The sequence below is a fragment of the Stegodyphus dumicola genome, chromosome 5 (assembly GCF_044657685.1).
Source record: "Stegodyphus dumicola isolate Sdum_Otavi_A_Nest chromosome 5, ASM4465768v1".
In the NCBI taxonomy this organism is placed as follows: domain Eukaryota; kingdom Metazoa; phylum Arthropoda; class Arachnida; order Araneae; family Eresidae; genus Stegodyphus; species Stegodyphus dumicola.
The window spans coordinates 151,635,096-151,652,114 of NC_140772.1; the positions used below are offsets into that span (position 1 = coordinate 151,635,096).

The following is a 17,019-nucleotide window of genomic DNA, read 5'->3' on the forward strand; positions in this document are numbered from 1 at the left end:
GAGATCTGGCGATCTGGGTGGCCAAGGAAATGTTTGACAAACTGTAAGACAGTTCATAGCAACACGTGCTGTATGTGGTCTGCTGAAAAATAAGGCCAGGGTACTGCAAAATGAATGGAAGCAAAACAAATCTCAGAATTGTTGACGTACTGCAGTGCTGTAAGTGTGCCTCTAATGACGACCACAGGGGTCCAGCTATCAGAGGAAATGGCTACCTAGACCAAAGCTTCTGGTTGAGGGTCTGTGTGGCATGCAATAGTGAAAGCAGTATCGGCACGCTGCTCTGGTCATCTCTAGTCGTGTCTTTGATGATCGTCACGACACAATTGAAAGCGGGATTAATCACTAAAGACTATACGTTCCCAGTCAGCATCATTTCAAGCTGATTGAGCAATCCCCACTGTAATTTGGCTTGACAGTGTGCAGGTGTGAGTGGCAGGTGGCTTAACAGTCGGTATGAGTGTAGATTTTGCTCTATCAGTCATCTGTGAATGGTCATGGGGGGGGACACTCGTATGCGGGTCACACGTCTAGTGGTTAGGGATGAATCAGGCACAGTGACAGCTGATCTGACAATCACTCTGTCCTTCCGATCTGTTATAGCCCTAGTCAACTGCTACCATCATGACTCTGAAATCTGCCATTGTCCACCCATTCTTTCCAGCATCTTCTAATCGCTACATCGTTTTAACTCATATGATGAGCGATTCTCCGATTTACCCAACTTGCCTCTTTCAATCCAATGATATGACCTCTTTCAAACTCTGACAGTTGCTTGTAATGAGCTTGAATTCTCCAGCAAAACATTTTTTCAGTTGTTGAAAGGTATCCTAAATCACAGTGCAACAGAAATTTTTAACAACAGTTCAAGCATCTAAGTGTCACTATGGTAATTAAATATAGTGAATTTTAAAGAATGCATTTATTCTATTGTGGTTTATGCGCTATTGCCGAAGTAGACTTAATTCAATTTAATAAGTTTAAAGGAAATGCAGGAAAAAGTGTGTATAATTTAATATCCCATACAAGGAAGTCATGTTGTGTACATACCAGCTCTTTTTTTTTAAAGTGATTCAACACAATAGTGAAACACACTCATTGAGTATTGAGGCTAATAATACATTGTCTAATTAAGACACAATAACACGCCGAGTAAATACAAATTCAGAAGTCAAACAACAAGATGGTGAACAACAAGAAGATGGTGGTTTCGATGGTTTTACCGAACCACCATCTTCAGCTGCAAAACCGCAAATGAACCAGATAGGAAATAATGATTAGATAAGATAAGAAAGCCTAGACAAGAATAAGCAAGTGGCGCCATCTGTTGGTGAAACCAGAACTAAAACATAATTTTTTTAAAGGCCGAAGGCAAATTTGGATTGGAATTAGGATCGTTAACTAGAACAGAAAGATTTTTATGAATGTGAAATGCCTCTAGAAAATCCAGTTCTCCAATGGAAGATGTTTTTTGAATAATTTTGGCAGCAGAAAAACTGAAAGTGTGGTTTTCGGACCAACAATGTTGAGCAACAGAAGACTTCTGTGTTTCCTTTTTTCTAACATATGCCTCATGTTCCTTGACACGAAATTGTAAGGCTCTCTTAGTTTGGCCAATGTAAATTAAACCACACTGGCAAGGAATCCTGTAAATACCCCAGGAATTCATATCCGGAATGGGGTCCTTGAGTATGGAACTCGGAACCCTATTGATGGGAGAATAAACAACCCGAAAGTTAAATTTCTGCAAAATATGTGCAACTTTATAGCTAATTGATGGAAAGAAGGGAATGACAACAGAATTTTTATAATCTCCTAAAACAAGAGTGTGCCTTTTAGTGTGTTGAGATGAGAAGAGTGTGCCTTTAGTGTGTTGAGGTGTTTTCAATTAACGCAGACATTTCAAACCGTCACAGTATCTGAACGGAGCACAGCACGAACCTCTCACTAGCACGGCTAGATGCAGACTGAGCTGCGCAACGCTCTGACCCCAAGATGGCCGCGCTAGCCCCGCCCCTAGCGGACACAGACGGAAACGTAATCTACTTCCTGGATGGCCCTCGTATAATTCAAAAACGAGTAGCCTTAGATTGTTGAAATTTTCTATATGGGACTATTATAACATGTAGTTGTGCTTCTCCCTTTTTGGTTGCAATCAGCCGCACACTGTATATTCTAGCGTATCATGCATACCTGTAATATTGAACTACTTTTTTTTAATTTTTATGTGTGCTTGCTGTTCTTTTTTCATTATGAAGAAACATAAAAAATACACATGTGGTGCTGTTATCTTTTGCAGTCGTTCACTCGAAGATTTTTCGTAGGCTTTCAAACAGTGGTATACTGAATTGGCAGCAGTAATGCATGATAGAAATGCTTGAGGAAATTAAATAATTTTGTATAGAGGGGGGTATATTCAGTGTAGGTTTGCACAAGAATGTTATTCTAGTATTTTGAGAAAAGGGGGAAATAATTTGGTACAGTACAAAATCCAAGATCCAGACTCGTCGGGACTTCAGCGATTCCAGATTTGGGATTTTTCCAGATATTAGATCATCAGTTTAAATCTAGTAAAATGGCATGTAGAAAATAAAAATTTAAAAATATGAAATCGGGATTTATGAAATAATGAAATATTTATGATCTAAAGAGTATCAAAATTTACAAAAAAAGGGTAATATTTATTTGTTTACTTTAGTAAACATTTCTTTGAATGTAAATTTTTGAAATTGCTGCATTTTTTGTGCTAATACTTTCCCTTGTGTTTCCAACCATTTCTAGAGACAGACATAATTTCTTGTTCTGTTACAAAGTTCCATTTTGTTCAAGTCCTGTAATTGCTGTGTTGAGAATTCTGTCTAACTTATAAAATGAAATTTTTTCATTTTCAATAACTTCTTTGTCACTTTCTTCACTATTGGTAGCGGTATTTTCTGGATCTAGAACTGTACTGCAGATTTCGCTGTCCCTTAATTGATTGATGATTAGGGCATTGTGAATGTAATGAAAAAACTTCTTTTATATCATCTTCATTTAAAATCACTTCTTCACATTTTTTACAAAATCCATTAATTGGAAAATTTCACCTTTGGTTCACAGTATCTGAATACATCAAAATTTGTGACCATCATCTTCCCCATCCTCACCATGCAATATATAAGCTGGCCATACACTATGCCAAGCATTTTTTAAAGACACATCCTCTGAAAATTCGGTGATGCTCCACACAGATCTTAAGCTAAAATATTTTTTTAAATTCTTTAGTAAACATTTCTTGAACAGTCTTGCCATTATTCAAGAAATTTAACATGGGTTTAAAAAATGCTACTTTATATTTGCATTTCAACGCCCGCACTATTACAATATCCATAGGCTGAATGGTGGACGTACAAGTTAAAGGAAAGAAGAGTAACAGATACATTATCTTTCACTAAAACTTTAAATGAAGTATGAGCCAACCCGGTGTTTACAATCAAGACAATTTTTGCATCATCAGGTAAACAAATTGAATTCAAATGTTGTTGAGCCTCTGGTATGAAATGATTTTCAAACCAATCATTCATGAACACTTATTTCATCCATGCTGTTTTATTTTCATGATATATAAGGGCAAAATTCTTTACTCCTTTAAATGCTCAAGCTCGTGTATTTTTTCCAATTACAAAGAGTTTACACTTGTGCGAGTGGGGTGTTGGAATCACAAAAAATTCCTATTACTGTTATGTCGTATACAGTTCACTTTCCAATGCCATACTCCTCCCATAATTTTTAGGTGGATATATTTTTATCCATTTTTTGCAGGAATTCCATTTTTGTTGGCTGGACATTGAAATATGCTTTCGCATTGAATATCCTTTTGCAGCTCCAGAATTAGGAACTCTTTTTGATATAATCGAAAGTTCAAATTTTAATTTTCATAAACTTGAACTGTAATAATAACTGCCTGCAAAAATTAATAAGCTGGTCTTCCCTTAATTTTACTGCTCGATGATTCTCTTAATTCCAAAAATTTTGGTTTTTAATAAATTCTGCTGCCCAGTGGGCCATATGAGCTCTGACACCAGTTGTGGGTTTATGTAAATAAAAAATCAGTTATTCTTAATTCAAGTAGCACTAAATTTAATTGTTTGGTCTATGGATATCATTAAATCTGTTTTTAGCATATGGAAAGAAATTTTTGTTAAGTTTTTCCTCGTCAACATTTCTTAGCGCATTCAACTTAAATCTGTAATGTGTAATTGTTGGTGTTGGAGCAGTTGCAAAAGCATACTTTGCTTTAAATAAATGTTGGGACTAATATAAAATAAAACTAATCTTTACTTCATGAATTTAAATAAAATAAGCTAGGCTTTAACAGTAGCTTGTACCTTTAAAAACAAGAAAAGAAAAAAAACAGTGTACTCCTTCACGTTTACGAACACCGAGTATATATACAACATCAGTCAACCTGCGGATACTACATCATCGGCCAGTCAGCGGCAACTATGTTAGTTAATCACCAATCAGTCTCTGAACTAAATTTGCATGAGGAAAACTATGGAACATAAAGTCAATAGTAATGTCAATGCAAAGTGTAATGCCAGCATAAAAGATTACCATACTCTTTGTTATTCAGTTACTCAGATAAAAAAAATTATTTAGGCATCGTTGCATGAGTCATTATTCAAGTTATCATGTGGTGATGAAAGCAAAATATAATAAATAATGGTTCTCCAGGTTGACATCAGGGATATAAAATATTAGGAGTGTAAAATCAGCTATGTTTCTATGTAGAATGTTTCGGTTTGACATGTATGCCAAGCAGTTACGCAGCTACGAAACCAAATTTATCACACAAATTTATGCTAAAATTATTGTTTTGTGAATAGCAAGGTATTTTATTTAGTGCCTAACTGAAATTAAGAATTGAGACGCTTCACGTATTTTATTACAGGGAAAAAATCAAATGCACATGCACAAAGCATACTAAAAGTCTTTAAAAAAAATGTTGGTGACTTTGAGGTTCAGATATTGGACATCCGGATCTCGGACTTTGTACTGTATATGAATGTATTCCTGACCTGAATAAATTAGGAGTTAGATGTTTTCTCTTTCTGTAGCCATTTGAAGGAATGATTTTCAAGTGAACATTGAAGGCTTTAGTAAATCACATTTGAGTGAAATGCATTTAATCTAGTGTTTCTTTTAGTAGTAAATATGGCTCCTGCCCAGTGGTGGATAAGTCCGGCGGGCAATCAGGCAGATGCCCAGTGGGCCAGAGAAATTTCAGGCCGATCAAGAAACCCAAACGATCGAATTGACACAGATGACTCAATGAGAGATCTATGTATGTGAGAGAGACGTGGATTTACAGACCACATATCACGCTCAAACTTGTATGAGATATATGGTAGGTGTAGGCTGTAAGGTAGAGGTAGAGTATAGCCTGTAGTCGACAGTGTGCAGTAAAGTACATTTATGAAAATACATTACAGTCACATTCTAATTTAATTGTAAAACTGAGAATATTATAACTGTAATTAAGAAAATTCTATAGCAAATTTTATTGTGTCACTTAATAGTGTAAGTGGATGACAAAAAAATATTGCAGCTGAATTTTTTTACACTACTTTCTAGGTAAGTAGAATGGATAAATGAAAAATCAAAGGAGGTGCTCAGAAACTCCGAGAAAAGAGATGCCCTAAAAACTTTTTGACACATTTGATTGTCAAGATGATTGATTGTATGCAGAATTAATATTTGCTTTCAAAAGTATTGCTTCCAGTGATATACAAAATGCACAGATACGGTAAATGGCGAAATCTGTTCTGGACAAAATAACAACTTTTAGAATAATTTTGTCCACTCATGCATATTTGAAAATATTACAGTATACTGAGTGAATAATGAAATATTTTCAAATATGCATGAGTGTACAAAATAGGATTAGATTAAATCCTAGTGTATGATATGGTTAGGGAGGTTACTAGCTCTTTAAAAGCCATTTCTAGAAACTTTGATTTAATATTTAACACATCAAAATGGTTTGCAATAATAAACTAGAAAGGCTGGGTTGTGGTAAAATTATAGAAGAAGAACTAAATGCTAGAAGATGCCTAAAAGTGAAGCAAATGGATGGCGGAAGAATCGTCCAACTGTAATTTTAATTGCCCTATCAAACAACAGACATTCTAAAAAGAATAAAAATTTGGCATGAAGACCCTAATTCATGCTTATTTTTTGAAACCTTTCTGCTGAATTTTTGGACTGAAAGCATTACCTCCTGTGTATATAGGTTGGTGAGGTGCAAAAATATTCAACCATTTAGTTAATATAATTCAGTTGTCCAAACCATTCAATTAATAGTCTTTTTTGATAGAATCAATAAAAACAAATTGGAGTAAATTTAGCTTTTTTTTTTTAAGGTTTAAGTATAATCTCATTGCAATATTCATAACCTGGATTGTTTTTTCTTAATACAGTCAAAAGTCGTTAATTCGGACACCCATAATTCGGAATGATCTATAATCCGGACCTCAAAGCTAAAAACTTTCTGCGCATGCTCCGCATTGACACATGCGCATAGGCGTTTACGCGTGCGCATAAGACCTCTTACGACTGCGCATTTGCGTGTGCGCAAGCGCGGAATACGTTTTCACGTGCGCATTTTATGTATAACGGACGGTGTAAGCTAAAATTATCTAATTATCTATTTCAGTTAATGTTGATGATTGCGTTGTTCCTTAATTTTCGAATTGGATCCGTCTTATTATTTTTTGCAGACTGTAAGTGCAATACTAAAAAAGTAAACTTGAACTTTCAATTATGTCAAATAGAATTTTTGTTTCTGGAGCTCCCAAAGGATCGTACAAAACAAAAGTATGTTTCGATGTCCATCAAACAAAAAGTGGAATTTCTGCAAAAAATGGATAAAGACATGAAGAATGTGACAGAGAGGTTAGTGAAAACGAAAAAATTTCGATTGACAAGTTAGTCGGCATTCTCGGCACAGCAATTAACGGGACTTGAACAGCGGAACTTTGTAAGTGAACAAAAAATTATGTGTATTTATAGAATTAAAGAGAAAGTATTATCACATAAAACGAAACAACTTACATTGAAAGAAATGTTTAATAAAGTAAACAAATAAATATTAAGCTTTTTTTTTTTTTTGTAAATTTTGATACCCTTTAGATCATAATTGTTCTTTATTTCATAAATTACGGTTTCATATTTTTAATTTTAGAATTTCTGCATGCCATCTTACACGATTTAAACAGATGATCTATAATCCGGAAAAATCGATAATCCGGAATCGCCGAAGTCCCGACGAGTCCGGATTAACGACTTTTGACTGTAATTGCTTCATTTGATTCTAGTAGTATCAGTAATAGATATTATTCATAACATTCACCTAATGATTCATTCAGAAATCTTTGCACTTTGTTTTTCATAACCAATATAACATTAGGAGTTTTTCATAGTATGTATGTGTTGAAAGTATATTGATAAAACTAGAGATAATTTATAGCAAACATGTTAAAAGCAATTATGGATTATTTTATTTTAGGAAACTTGAAGATTTACAATTTCAGTTTGAAGAAGAAACAATTGCTAAAGGTGAATTAGAGGTAAATATTTCTCTTATAATATAAGACATTTTAGTTGATATTTTATATATTTCATGTTCTTCAAAAATATAAATATAAATTTTTACCCTTTATTACTTATTGTACTTTTTGCATTGATTTGTAATATAATTTTGTATTTAGCTTCTTTTAAGTGCTTTGGTCTGATTAGTCAGCTAAAATCTAGTTTTTCTCATGCATTATTTAAAAATGTAACCCAATTCTTTTAATACAAATAGCTTATTAATTAAGCTACTTGAATTAAAGAAATGAGATTATATTTTTAAACTCTAGTTTTTTTTTTTTTTTTTTTTTTTTTTTTTAGCATAGATTTTTTTTAAGAGTTGTTTTATTATAAAAGTAATTCCAGACAAAAGTAGATACTTCATTCAGCCTCCATTGCTTAAACAGAGCCAGAATTGACACTGAGTTTTAATTAGGGAAATAAGTGAAATACATATTGTATTACTTTATTCTGTGTTTAAGGAAATTCTGAAGTAAAACATGTACTAGGATTTTCTTATATAAAATGCTTTCGCTGTGCTTTGACTTGAAAGAGGCATGATTAAAATGTAGTGTGCACATTGTGTTGTAACACATAATTACGTGCTTTAAAAATACTTTATCATTGCAGAACCATATTAATTATTATTTACTGTCATCAATGTTTCCTGTTCTGAACTTCAATAAAATGAACATTGCATTTAAAGCCCTGTTAAGATAGTCTGTGTACTCTGGTACAACATTCTTACAGACTTATTTCAGTGCTCATTTTCTACATTTTTTGAGGGAGAAAGAAAATTATTATTATTTTCTCAATTTTTTTTATAAGTAAAAACGCTATATGATTTTTAACAGACATATAATTTTTCATTATCATTAAATAAGCACTGTTAGCAGTTATGTATTAATAACTAGAAATATTATATTTAATTATGCATTATGTTTTAATAACTAGAAATGTAAGATTTAATTATGTATTTGTAACAAAATTTTAAGTGATTCTTAAATTAGACGTCATAGACCAAGACCTTGTTGGACATAGGTGATAATTATGTTTTCAGTGCATAGAATTAAGTATGGGTTGGATATTTTTGATATAACTGAGAAATCACACATGTGACGATACCAACGGCCATCTCAAAAAAATTGTAAGAATTCACTTGATAAATGCTAAAAGTCTTATTGCTTCTCTGGACTTTTCTTTCCAAATCCTGGATCGGTGCATTTGCTTATTTTGAATAACTTAATGTATTATTTATCTTGTTCTGCATTTTACCTTGTGAAACTGGTTGAAGTAAAATTGTCTATTCAGAGTCAACAACATGATGACTGAAACACTCGGAATGTTTAAATATACATTTGGTTTTAAAGCCCTAAAGATAATTCATATATATAATTAGTGTAAAGGGTTTCAAACATCAGTGACGGAAGTATTGTGGACAAAATGCACCAATATCACCTCAAACAAAATCTGAAACTATCTGCTATCTGAAAAATCTACTATCTGAAAGCAGTTCACAGTATTGGTGATATTCTGGGGCATATGTGAAATATTGTCTAAATTCAGGATAAAGCTAACCTGAAAGTACTAGGAAAGGTACAAGTTACATGCATTTGCCTAATATATATTTTGATAGAAAATTTTAGTTGCTAGAAATCATTTTTTAAAAACTGTTAATAGATGAGAACAGTGAATTAGTAGATCATTTGATTTTATATTTGCTTAGATAACCCCACCCCTTTTTGTATATGCTCACTTCAAAACTGAAGCATAGTTGTAAAACTGAGAAACTGCATAGGATGTGGATTGCATGTTTGCATTCCAGCCACATGCACCAAGAAATGAAACAGGTGATCATAAAATGATAAATAAATAAAGATCAGAATTTTTACACATTGACTAGAACAAGGAGCAAGTATCCAGATCAATACATTGATTTCTAAACCTTGCTCAGCCCAAAGAAATAATCTATACTTCAACTTTCATAATGTTTAGTCAGTTTTGCCCTGGCTATTAATGTATTTTGTCTGTAAGGAAATTAATAAAGTTATGTCTAATGACATAAAGAAAAATCTCAGTACTATTATTCATGCAGACTATCAAGAGCAGATGAGAACTGATACTGTTCTGTTATCAGGATTGGAGTGTTTGTTGTTTTGCTAAACTCGCCAAGATATTGTTCATATGAAGAACCAGTGTTTACTTCTAAAGTCGCTACAATGGTAACTTTTTTTAAAAAGTAAAATGATATCTTTCAAAATTGGCAACACAAATGCAAATTCCAAATATGTAATGGCCACTTGTGTTTTTAGCCCAAAGGGCATCAGCCCAGAAGGGCTATTAATTTCGTTTTGACATTTTGCATTGATTCACTGTAAATGTCAGTTCGCTTTGCAAATGTTGCCACCAAATATTAGATCCCTGAATTATATTTAAAGAAATTAAATAATGAAGAATCTGCATGAATGTATGTATGTTTCTCACACTGCGAAAAACAATGGTACCTAGAGACATCAAATTTTCAATAAATTGTCCTCCACTAGAATATCGGCATCTGGAAGCCCGAACTTGGAATTTGTTTTATTATCTATTTCATATTTTGTAAAACTTTTAATGAATTTTTTATTAAGAAACTCAACAATACGAAAGCGAGTAATGGCAACACTGTACGGAGGGGGAGGACGTTTTTATATCCAGCGCACAAGACTGTGTATTGAAAATTCTACAGATATGCTCATTTTATTTATTTATTTATTTTTTGCAATATTCCTGTTGAATTGAATTTTACAGTTTAAGTGTAAAGAACATGATATTTAATAAATAAAGGTAACACACAAAATGTTAAAAAAACTCTGTTTTCGGCATAATAAAAAATATGAAAGCTTTCTTTTTCTTCTTCTTTTCTCCCCCCCCCATATATTTACCATGGATTTGAAAATTTGGACTTGCCTAATGATGAAATATCTTCCATACAATTTCCTCAGGAATGAGGAATTATTCAGTCTGAAAAAAAGGCACTAAAAACCATAAAAAGATTTTTCCCCCCTGCTTTCTTTGGCAAGTTGTTTAATTTACATTAAAAATTTCTAGTTTTACAAATATCTGTTATTTTTCCCCTTAGGTGTTTCTGTATTTTATTTATCATAATTTAAATACACTCATGTCCATAAATTAAGGATAATGCAAAATCAGGCAAAGGAAGAATTAGAAGCAAAACAAATTTGACTTATTTGTAAAGCTTATTTATTAAACAAAAGGTAAAGAGCAAAAACAGATGATATATGTTTGATATTATTAAAAAAATTAGTGATTTTTTTCTCCCTGGAGCAAATTACAAAAAAAAACCTATTTACAAAAAACCAATATTACATGGTTGGTATGATTGTTAATACATTGTATGTCTCCCAGACGATGCAATACAGTCCATACAATGCCTAGGCATGCTGAGTATTAAATTAACGATCTGATCTTGGGGGATATTACACCACTCAAAAAGCAATGCTCTCCAAAGTTCCGGTAGACATGTAGGAGGAGGTTGACGGGCTGCAACTCGTCGGCCAAGCATATCCCACACGTGCTGTACTGGATTCAAGTCCGGTGAGAATGCTGGCCAGTCCATACGGGTGATATCCTCCGATTGAAGGCATTCGCTTACGATGTTTGCACGGTGAGGACTGGCGTTGTCATCCATAAACACAAATTATGCGCCCATGGTACATGTTGTTCCAGAAACAAATGTACATGTTGTTCCAGAATGACATCCCGATAGATTTAGCTTGTCATGGTTCCAATTTGAACATGCAGGTCAGTTCTGGAACCCAGAATAGTTCCACCCTAAACGAACACTCCTACACCATTGTAACAGTGTCATTGAATGATGTTTTCTTGGTGGTAACGGGTACCTGGAGCTCTCCATATGAAAGTCCGGTAAGAATCAGACTGCAAGCTAAACCTGGACTCGTCGGAAAACATCACACAAGCCCACTGTTGCGGTGTCCACAGTGCATGCTCACTACTCCAGGCTAACCGCAGGCGACAGTGAGTTGCAGTAAGTGGAACGCATCTGACAGGTCTACGAGCATATAGACCAATCTACCCTAAGCATCTGTACACGACCTGCCTTGAACAGTGGCTGATGAGACAGGTCTCAGGCTGTGCTCCGCCTGTTTCTTTTGGCAGTAACTGCCAAATACCGGTCCTCATTCGGCGTTGTAACTCTGGGGCGACCTGTGCTGTAACGTCTACTCACATTACCATCATCTTGGAATCGTTGCCAAAGCCTGGAGATGACACTCTGGGCAATTCCAAGTTCGTCTGATACTTCCCACATTCCATGTGGTACATGTGGGTATGCCCACATTCCAGACGGCCGATAATTCTACCACGTAAAAAATCATTCAAATGCATCCTTTGTGTCATAACTATTTGGTTATTGGACTGAAATGCTTATAAAGGGCCTGTTAACAATTTTACTTCTTTGCCTGTATTCCTTTATACAGTGAAAAGTCGTTAATCAGGACTCGTCGGGACTTTGGCGATTGCAGATTATAGATCATCAGTTGGCATGCAGAAATTATAAAATTGAAAATATGAAACCATAATTTATGAAATAAAGAACAATTATGATCTAAAGGGTATCAAAATTTACAAAAAGAAAAACTTAATATTTATTTGTTTACTTTATTAAACATTTCTTTCAATGTAAGTTGTTTAAGTTGCTTCGTTTCATGTGATAATACTTTCTCTTTAATTCTATTAAACAGACATAATTTCTTGTTCAGTTACAAAGTTCCGCTGTTCAAGTCTTATAATTGCTGTGTCTAGAATACCGACTAATTTGTCAATCGAAATTTTTTCATTTTCAATAAGCTCTGTGTCACTTTCTTCACTATCGGAAGCGAATTATAATGACGAGGAACTTGATTTAAATCATATCAAAGACGGAGTACATCAAGATGAAATACTACATTTAGTAAGGAATTATAAGCCAAATAAAATAAAAACATTTGCCCTGAAGATAAGGATAGTGCTGACAGATCAACTTCCAATTCATTGCGCGCCGCATCGTTTCCCTCCCCCCGCAGAGCAGCGTGAAATTGATAAACATATTTTGGAATCATTAGATAATCAAAAGATATGCCTTTATGCATTTTGTGCAGCAATTCCACTTTCTGTTTATAGGACTTCGAAAAATACTTTCGCTTTGTAGATCCTTTACATATTAGTAAATATATTCGGAAATTCTATTTAATCATAATCGAAAGTTCAAGCTTACTTTTATAAAATGCTCTAACAGTCTGCAAAAAATAATAAGCTGGATCTAATTCGAAGATTAAGGAACAACACAGTCTGCAACATTAACTGAATTAGATAATTTTAGCTTTCCTTATACCATCCATTATACATTAATATATGCGTGTGCGCATGCGTAAACGTATTATGCGCATGTGCACACGCACATTCGCAGCCGTAAAGGTCTTAAGCGCACGCGTAAATGCCTATGTCAACGCGACGCATGCGCAGAAAGTTTGTAGCTTTGAGGTCCAGATTATAGATCATTCCGGATTATGGGTGTCCGAATTAACGACTTTTCACTGTATATCACTCTCTTACACTCTCGTTATTGTGACCTACCCTCGGTGTCATCTGGTTACTTCCTGAAATTTGCATATGATTCTTGAAGATGTGTGTAGTGATTTTACAGGTGATATATTTATTTTAGAGTTCGATTTCCGCATGACTCCGAATTATCCTTAATTTAATGACATGAGTGTATTTTGGCAATTATTTTTATGCTTTGAATTTTTTGCCAGATCATCAGCTTTTGGCGATATCTGAATTGATAACAGAACAGTACCTGAGAACTTCTAGTTACTTTATTTGCAAAGTTACCATTTTTTTGTTTTAACCTCTTGAAGAATAAGTTTAATCAAAATGTAGATATTTAAAATGCCTGTAAGAAAATGAATTACCCAAATCGGTCCATGTTACTATTTTGATATCTGTATTCCTCCTCCTTTTTTTTCGCTATCAATTAATTCCATTAAATTTTATCTTTAATATATATCTCTTTTTCTAATCATCGACATTGATGGCTTAGTTTGAAGTTTCTTTTGCAATTTTGAAGCTGGGCATTGGCCTATTATTATTTTTTATTTAATTTTATTGCATGATTTCCGTTACATCATTTGCCCATAATTTCGAATACAGTTTTCAGCAAACTTCAGGGTGATATTTGTTTCTTTTCACTTTATTCTATTTAGTTTTATATTTACATATAAAGTGTTCATTTATATCTCTGTGTGTGTCATTGAATCAGGTGACTAAAATAGATGATTTAAATCAGGATTTTAATTTGTGAATTAAAAAAAAAAAAAAAAAAAAAAAAAAAAACATTGATCACCTTGAAACCTTTTTAAAGAACCATTAAAACCTTTTTAACCATTGAAACCTTTTTAAAGAAGTAAAATTATATAAAATGTTGTAACAATCCATATTAGTGTGATGCAAAAAAGTGTGTCATTTCCATGTTCATCTCGAGCATGAATCTAATGATGAATGCACCAGTTCAAAACATGATATAAGTAAATATGTTGTTTGAAACCATCTTCTCAAAAATCTAAAATAGATCATCAAGTAAGTAAATTTTTCAATACTACAAATACAGTGTAGAAAACTCGAATTTCCTGAAATCAGTGAACACGAAGAGAAATTGTGTAACACCAGGGTACCTGGGTTAACGAGAACCCTACCCCTTGTAGAATGACTAAATTGTTTCGAATCATGTCCAAAAAATAACGGGAGCATAAAATCGAACAGGTGAAAAACTGCTGCAATAATGGATAGCCGTGTTCATGATCATAATAATGAAAAAAGTTCCACTAAGATGCACAGAAATAATCCTTAATTTTCATCATCCGCAAACTTCACAAGCATCATCACAGCTCTAAATCCTTCAGTTATCTTTTCGGCAGTAGACTTTGCAGCATGTATTTTCGCTATGTGATCGATCATGCTTTGCAGGAAGCTGCTGACCTTTCTATCTCTCACGCGTTTATACTACACGCATTTGAATTTTTATCAAGATCTTAAAAATTTGCATTCTCGTTCTGCTTGGTCAGTTCATATTCATGTTTATTATGATCGTTATGCTTATATTATGAGCATATGTATGAATGTTTAACTTTGTTGAATGTTGCAGTAACTGCTGAAGTATAGTAAACTTCCAAACAATGGTTGTGTTTTAACACAAATTAGCTTTCTAAGAAATAATATTCGGAATGGCTTAAATAAAGGGAAAGTAATCGAATAGTCGAAATAATTTCATTTTTTTGGCCAATACATTATGCATTACTAAGGTTGGGATGTCTCCCCTTTCTCAGCAAAATCTTGAATATTGAAACTGTAACAGTTCGATGCAAAACAAGCAACGGACCTTTTTTTTTTTTTTTTTTTTTTTTTTTTTTTTTTTTTTCTTTTGGTCACTTTTCAATCTGGATTGAATAGGACTAAAAGTTCTGCGGTCTACCAACCAAAGCGAAGAATGATTCTATTCCGAAAATTTAACGCCATCTGTTGAAAATTAGAATGAAAAACGCGGCTACAGTCTATCCCTCCCCTCCGCTCCTTCAAGTTACACTCGACTGTCCGAATATTCGTCAATTTCCAAGTATGCAGGTTAGTTAAGCTTTTACTGTTAAAGATGACTGCATGAAGCAAATTTCTGTCTTCTGATTTCAAAAATGTTCCTCTTTTTTACTTAAATTACTTTGCTTGCAATATCTGTTAAGAGAAAACTGATATACAGTGAAAATTTAGAAAATGTTCAGAATTTAGATTTAAATTATTTAAATATCAATATGAGTGGAAAAATAAATTGTATTTATTATTAGGTTCCAAGCGAATATAATAAATATGCCTTATTATTATTTATTTTCTCTATTTGGAACTGAAATTTCATCATTAAATCTTGTAACATAGTTTAGTTCTTCATAATTTTTTTTTTCTCTCATTGTAAACTAGTTCTGTAAATTGAACTATTATTTAAAATTAAAATCAAAAACAAAAAAAGTAATTATTTTCCATTGTTGAGGTAATGCTTATTCTCTCTTAATAAGTACTTCATTTCTCATATTTTAAATTACAAGTCTTAATTTTGAAGGTTATACAGTTGTGTATGATGTAATTAGACAGGTGCTTATTTTTTTAACTAAAATGTGGCTATGAACCCTGTTACGTTCATTATCATCATATGAGCCCAGCACCTAGCATGCTAATATGAGGTGCCATTAGGTACACATCCCAGTTCTTATTTGCATAGCCTATGCTGTGGACAGCCACCACTAAATATCTGACGTGCTAAGGCAAGTAGCTGTGCCTTTTCTTCAATGTCTATATGACACCATCTTTCAGCAACATCATGTTGCAACATAATTGTAACAACATTGCAACAACATCATGCGCAATCGCATGTTGCCCATGCTGTCTTGACTTTCCTCAATACAAAGGGTGTTTGACTGTTATCCTAGCCAGAATGTTCCCCACATCTTTTTCCCTAGTCATGGGTTGCTAAGAAACTGGCATGCCACCGCTCATCAGCCACTATGATTGACATACTCTGGCATATATTAGTTGCCCAGCTAGGTTATAGCCATTGTTACTTCCAGAGATGGTAGCTTTGTGTACTGAATTCTGCATGTTGTATGCCCTAAACCACCCACAAATTTAATCATGTCTTCTCCCATTTTATTATATATGTAGAATCGGTACTTACTGTCTAGGAATATGATGTTCGTAAACTTACTTCCGATGTGGCTGTCTAGGGGCTAATAAACTAGTCCAATTTACAAATAACTTGAATATTTAATGAAACATGAATAGTTGCTACAAACTACAAAGTAATTACATACATAGAAGGAAATAGATGAGATTATTTACAAACGAAGAGAAGGAATCGCATTTTACAAGCAAACATCTTTGAATCGCGTCATCGTCTTAATGGCAGAATCGTCTGCCTTCGTCAGCGAAAAAGTGAAAGATTTCCTCTCACAGCTTGTCGCATCATCCGATTATAAATGAACGATGCCAACCGACAACTGCTTGTCCATCCTGATGGAATGCGGCCTCGCATTCTCGCAGCACCACTGTCCACATCTAGGGATCTGAAAAATAAAATTTAAAAAAAACAAAAAAAAAAAGAGATTTTTAGTTACTATTGATGGAAAAGTCGTCTTAAATGGTTTATTTCAGCCATCTTTTCTCATCATCTTAACATCCTCAGAAATAACGGCGTTAGCTCTTCTTAAATGCTCTTTCAGTGTTCGTTCATCTTGAACAGTCTATCTGAATACATGTATTTTACAAACACGTCTTTGATGTTGACTGGAACAATTCATCTTCATATTTACG

At 33.7% G+C, this 17,019-nt stretch overlaps 1 protein-coding gene across 5 annotated transcripts in view; it reads left to right on the top strand.

Moving 5' to 3' along the window:
* Window positions 1-17,019, top strand: part of LOC118200204 (uncharacterized) — a 196,060-nt gene that overhangs the window by 55,542 nt on the left and 123,499 nt on the right. For all 5 annotated transcript variants that reach the window (XM_085817224.1, XM_085817221.1, XM_085817220.1 and 2 more), the window contains exon 8: window positions 7,550-7,610. In XM_085817224.1, the coding sequence (XP_085673350.1) occupies window positions 7,550-7,610 (61 nt within the window). The remainder of the gene's footprint in view (window positions 1-7,549; window positions 7,611-17,019) is intronic.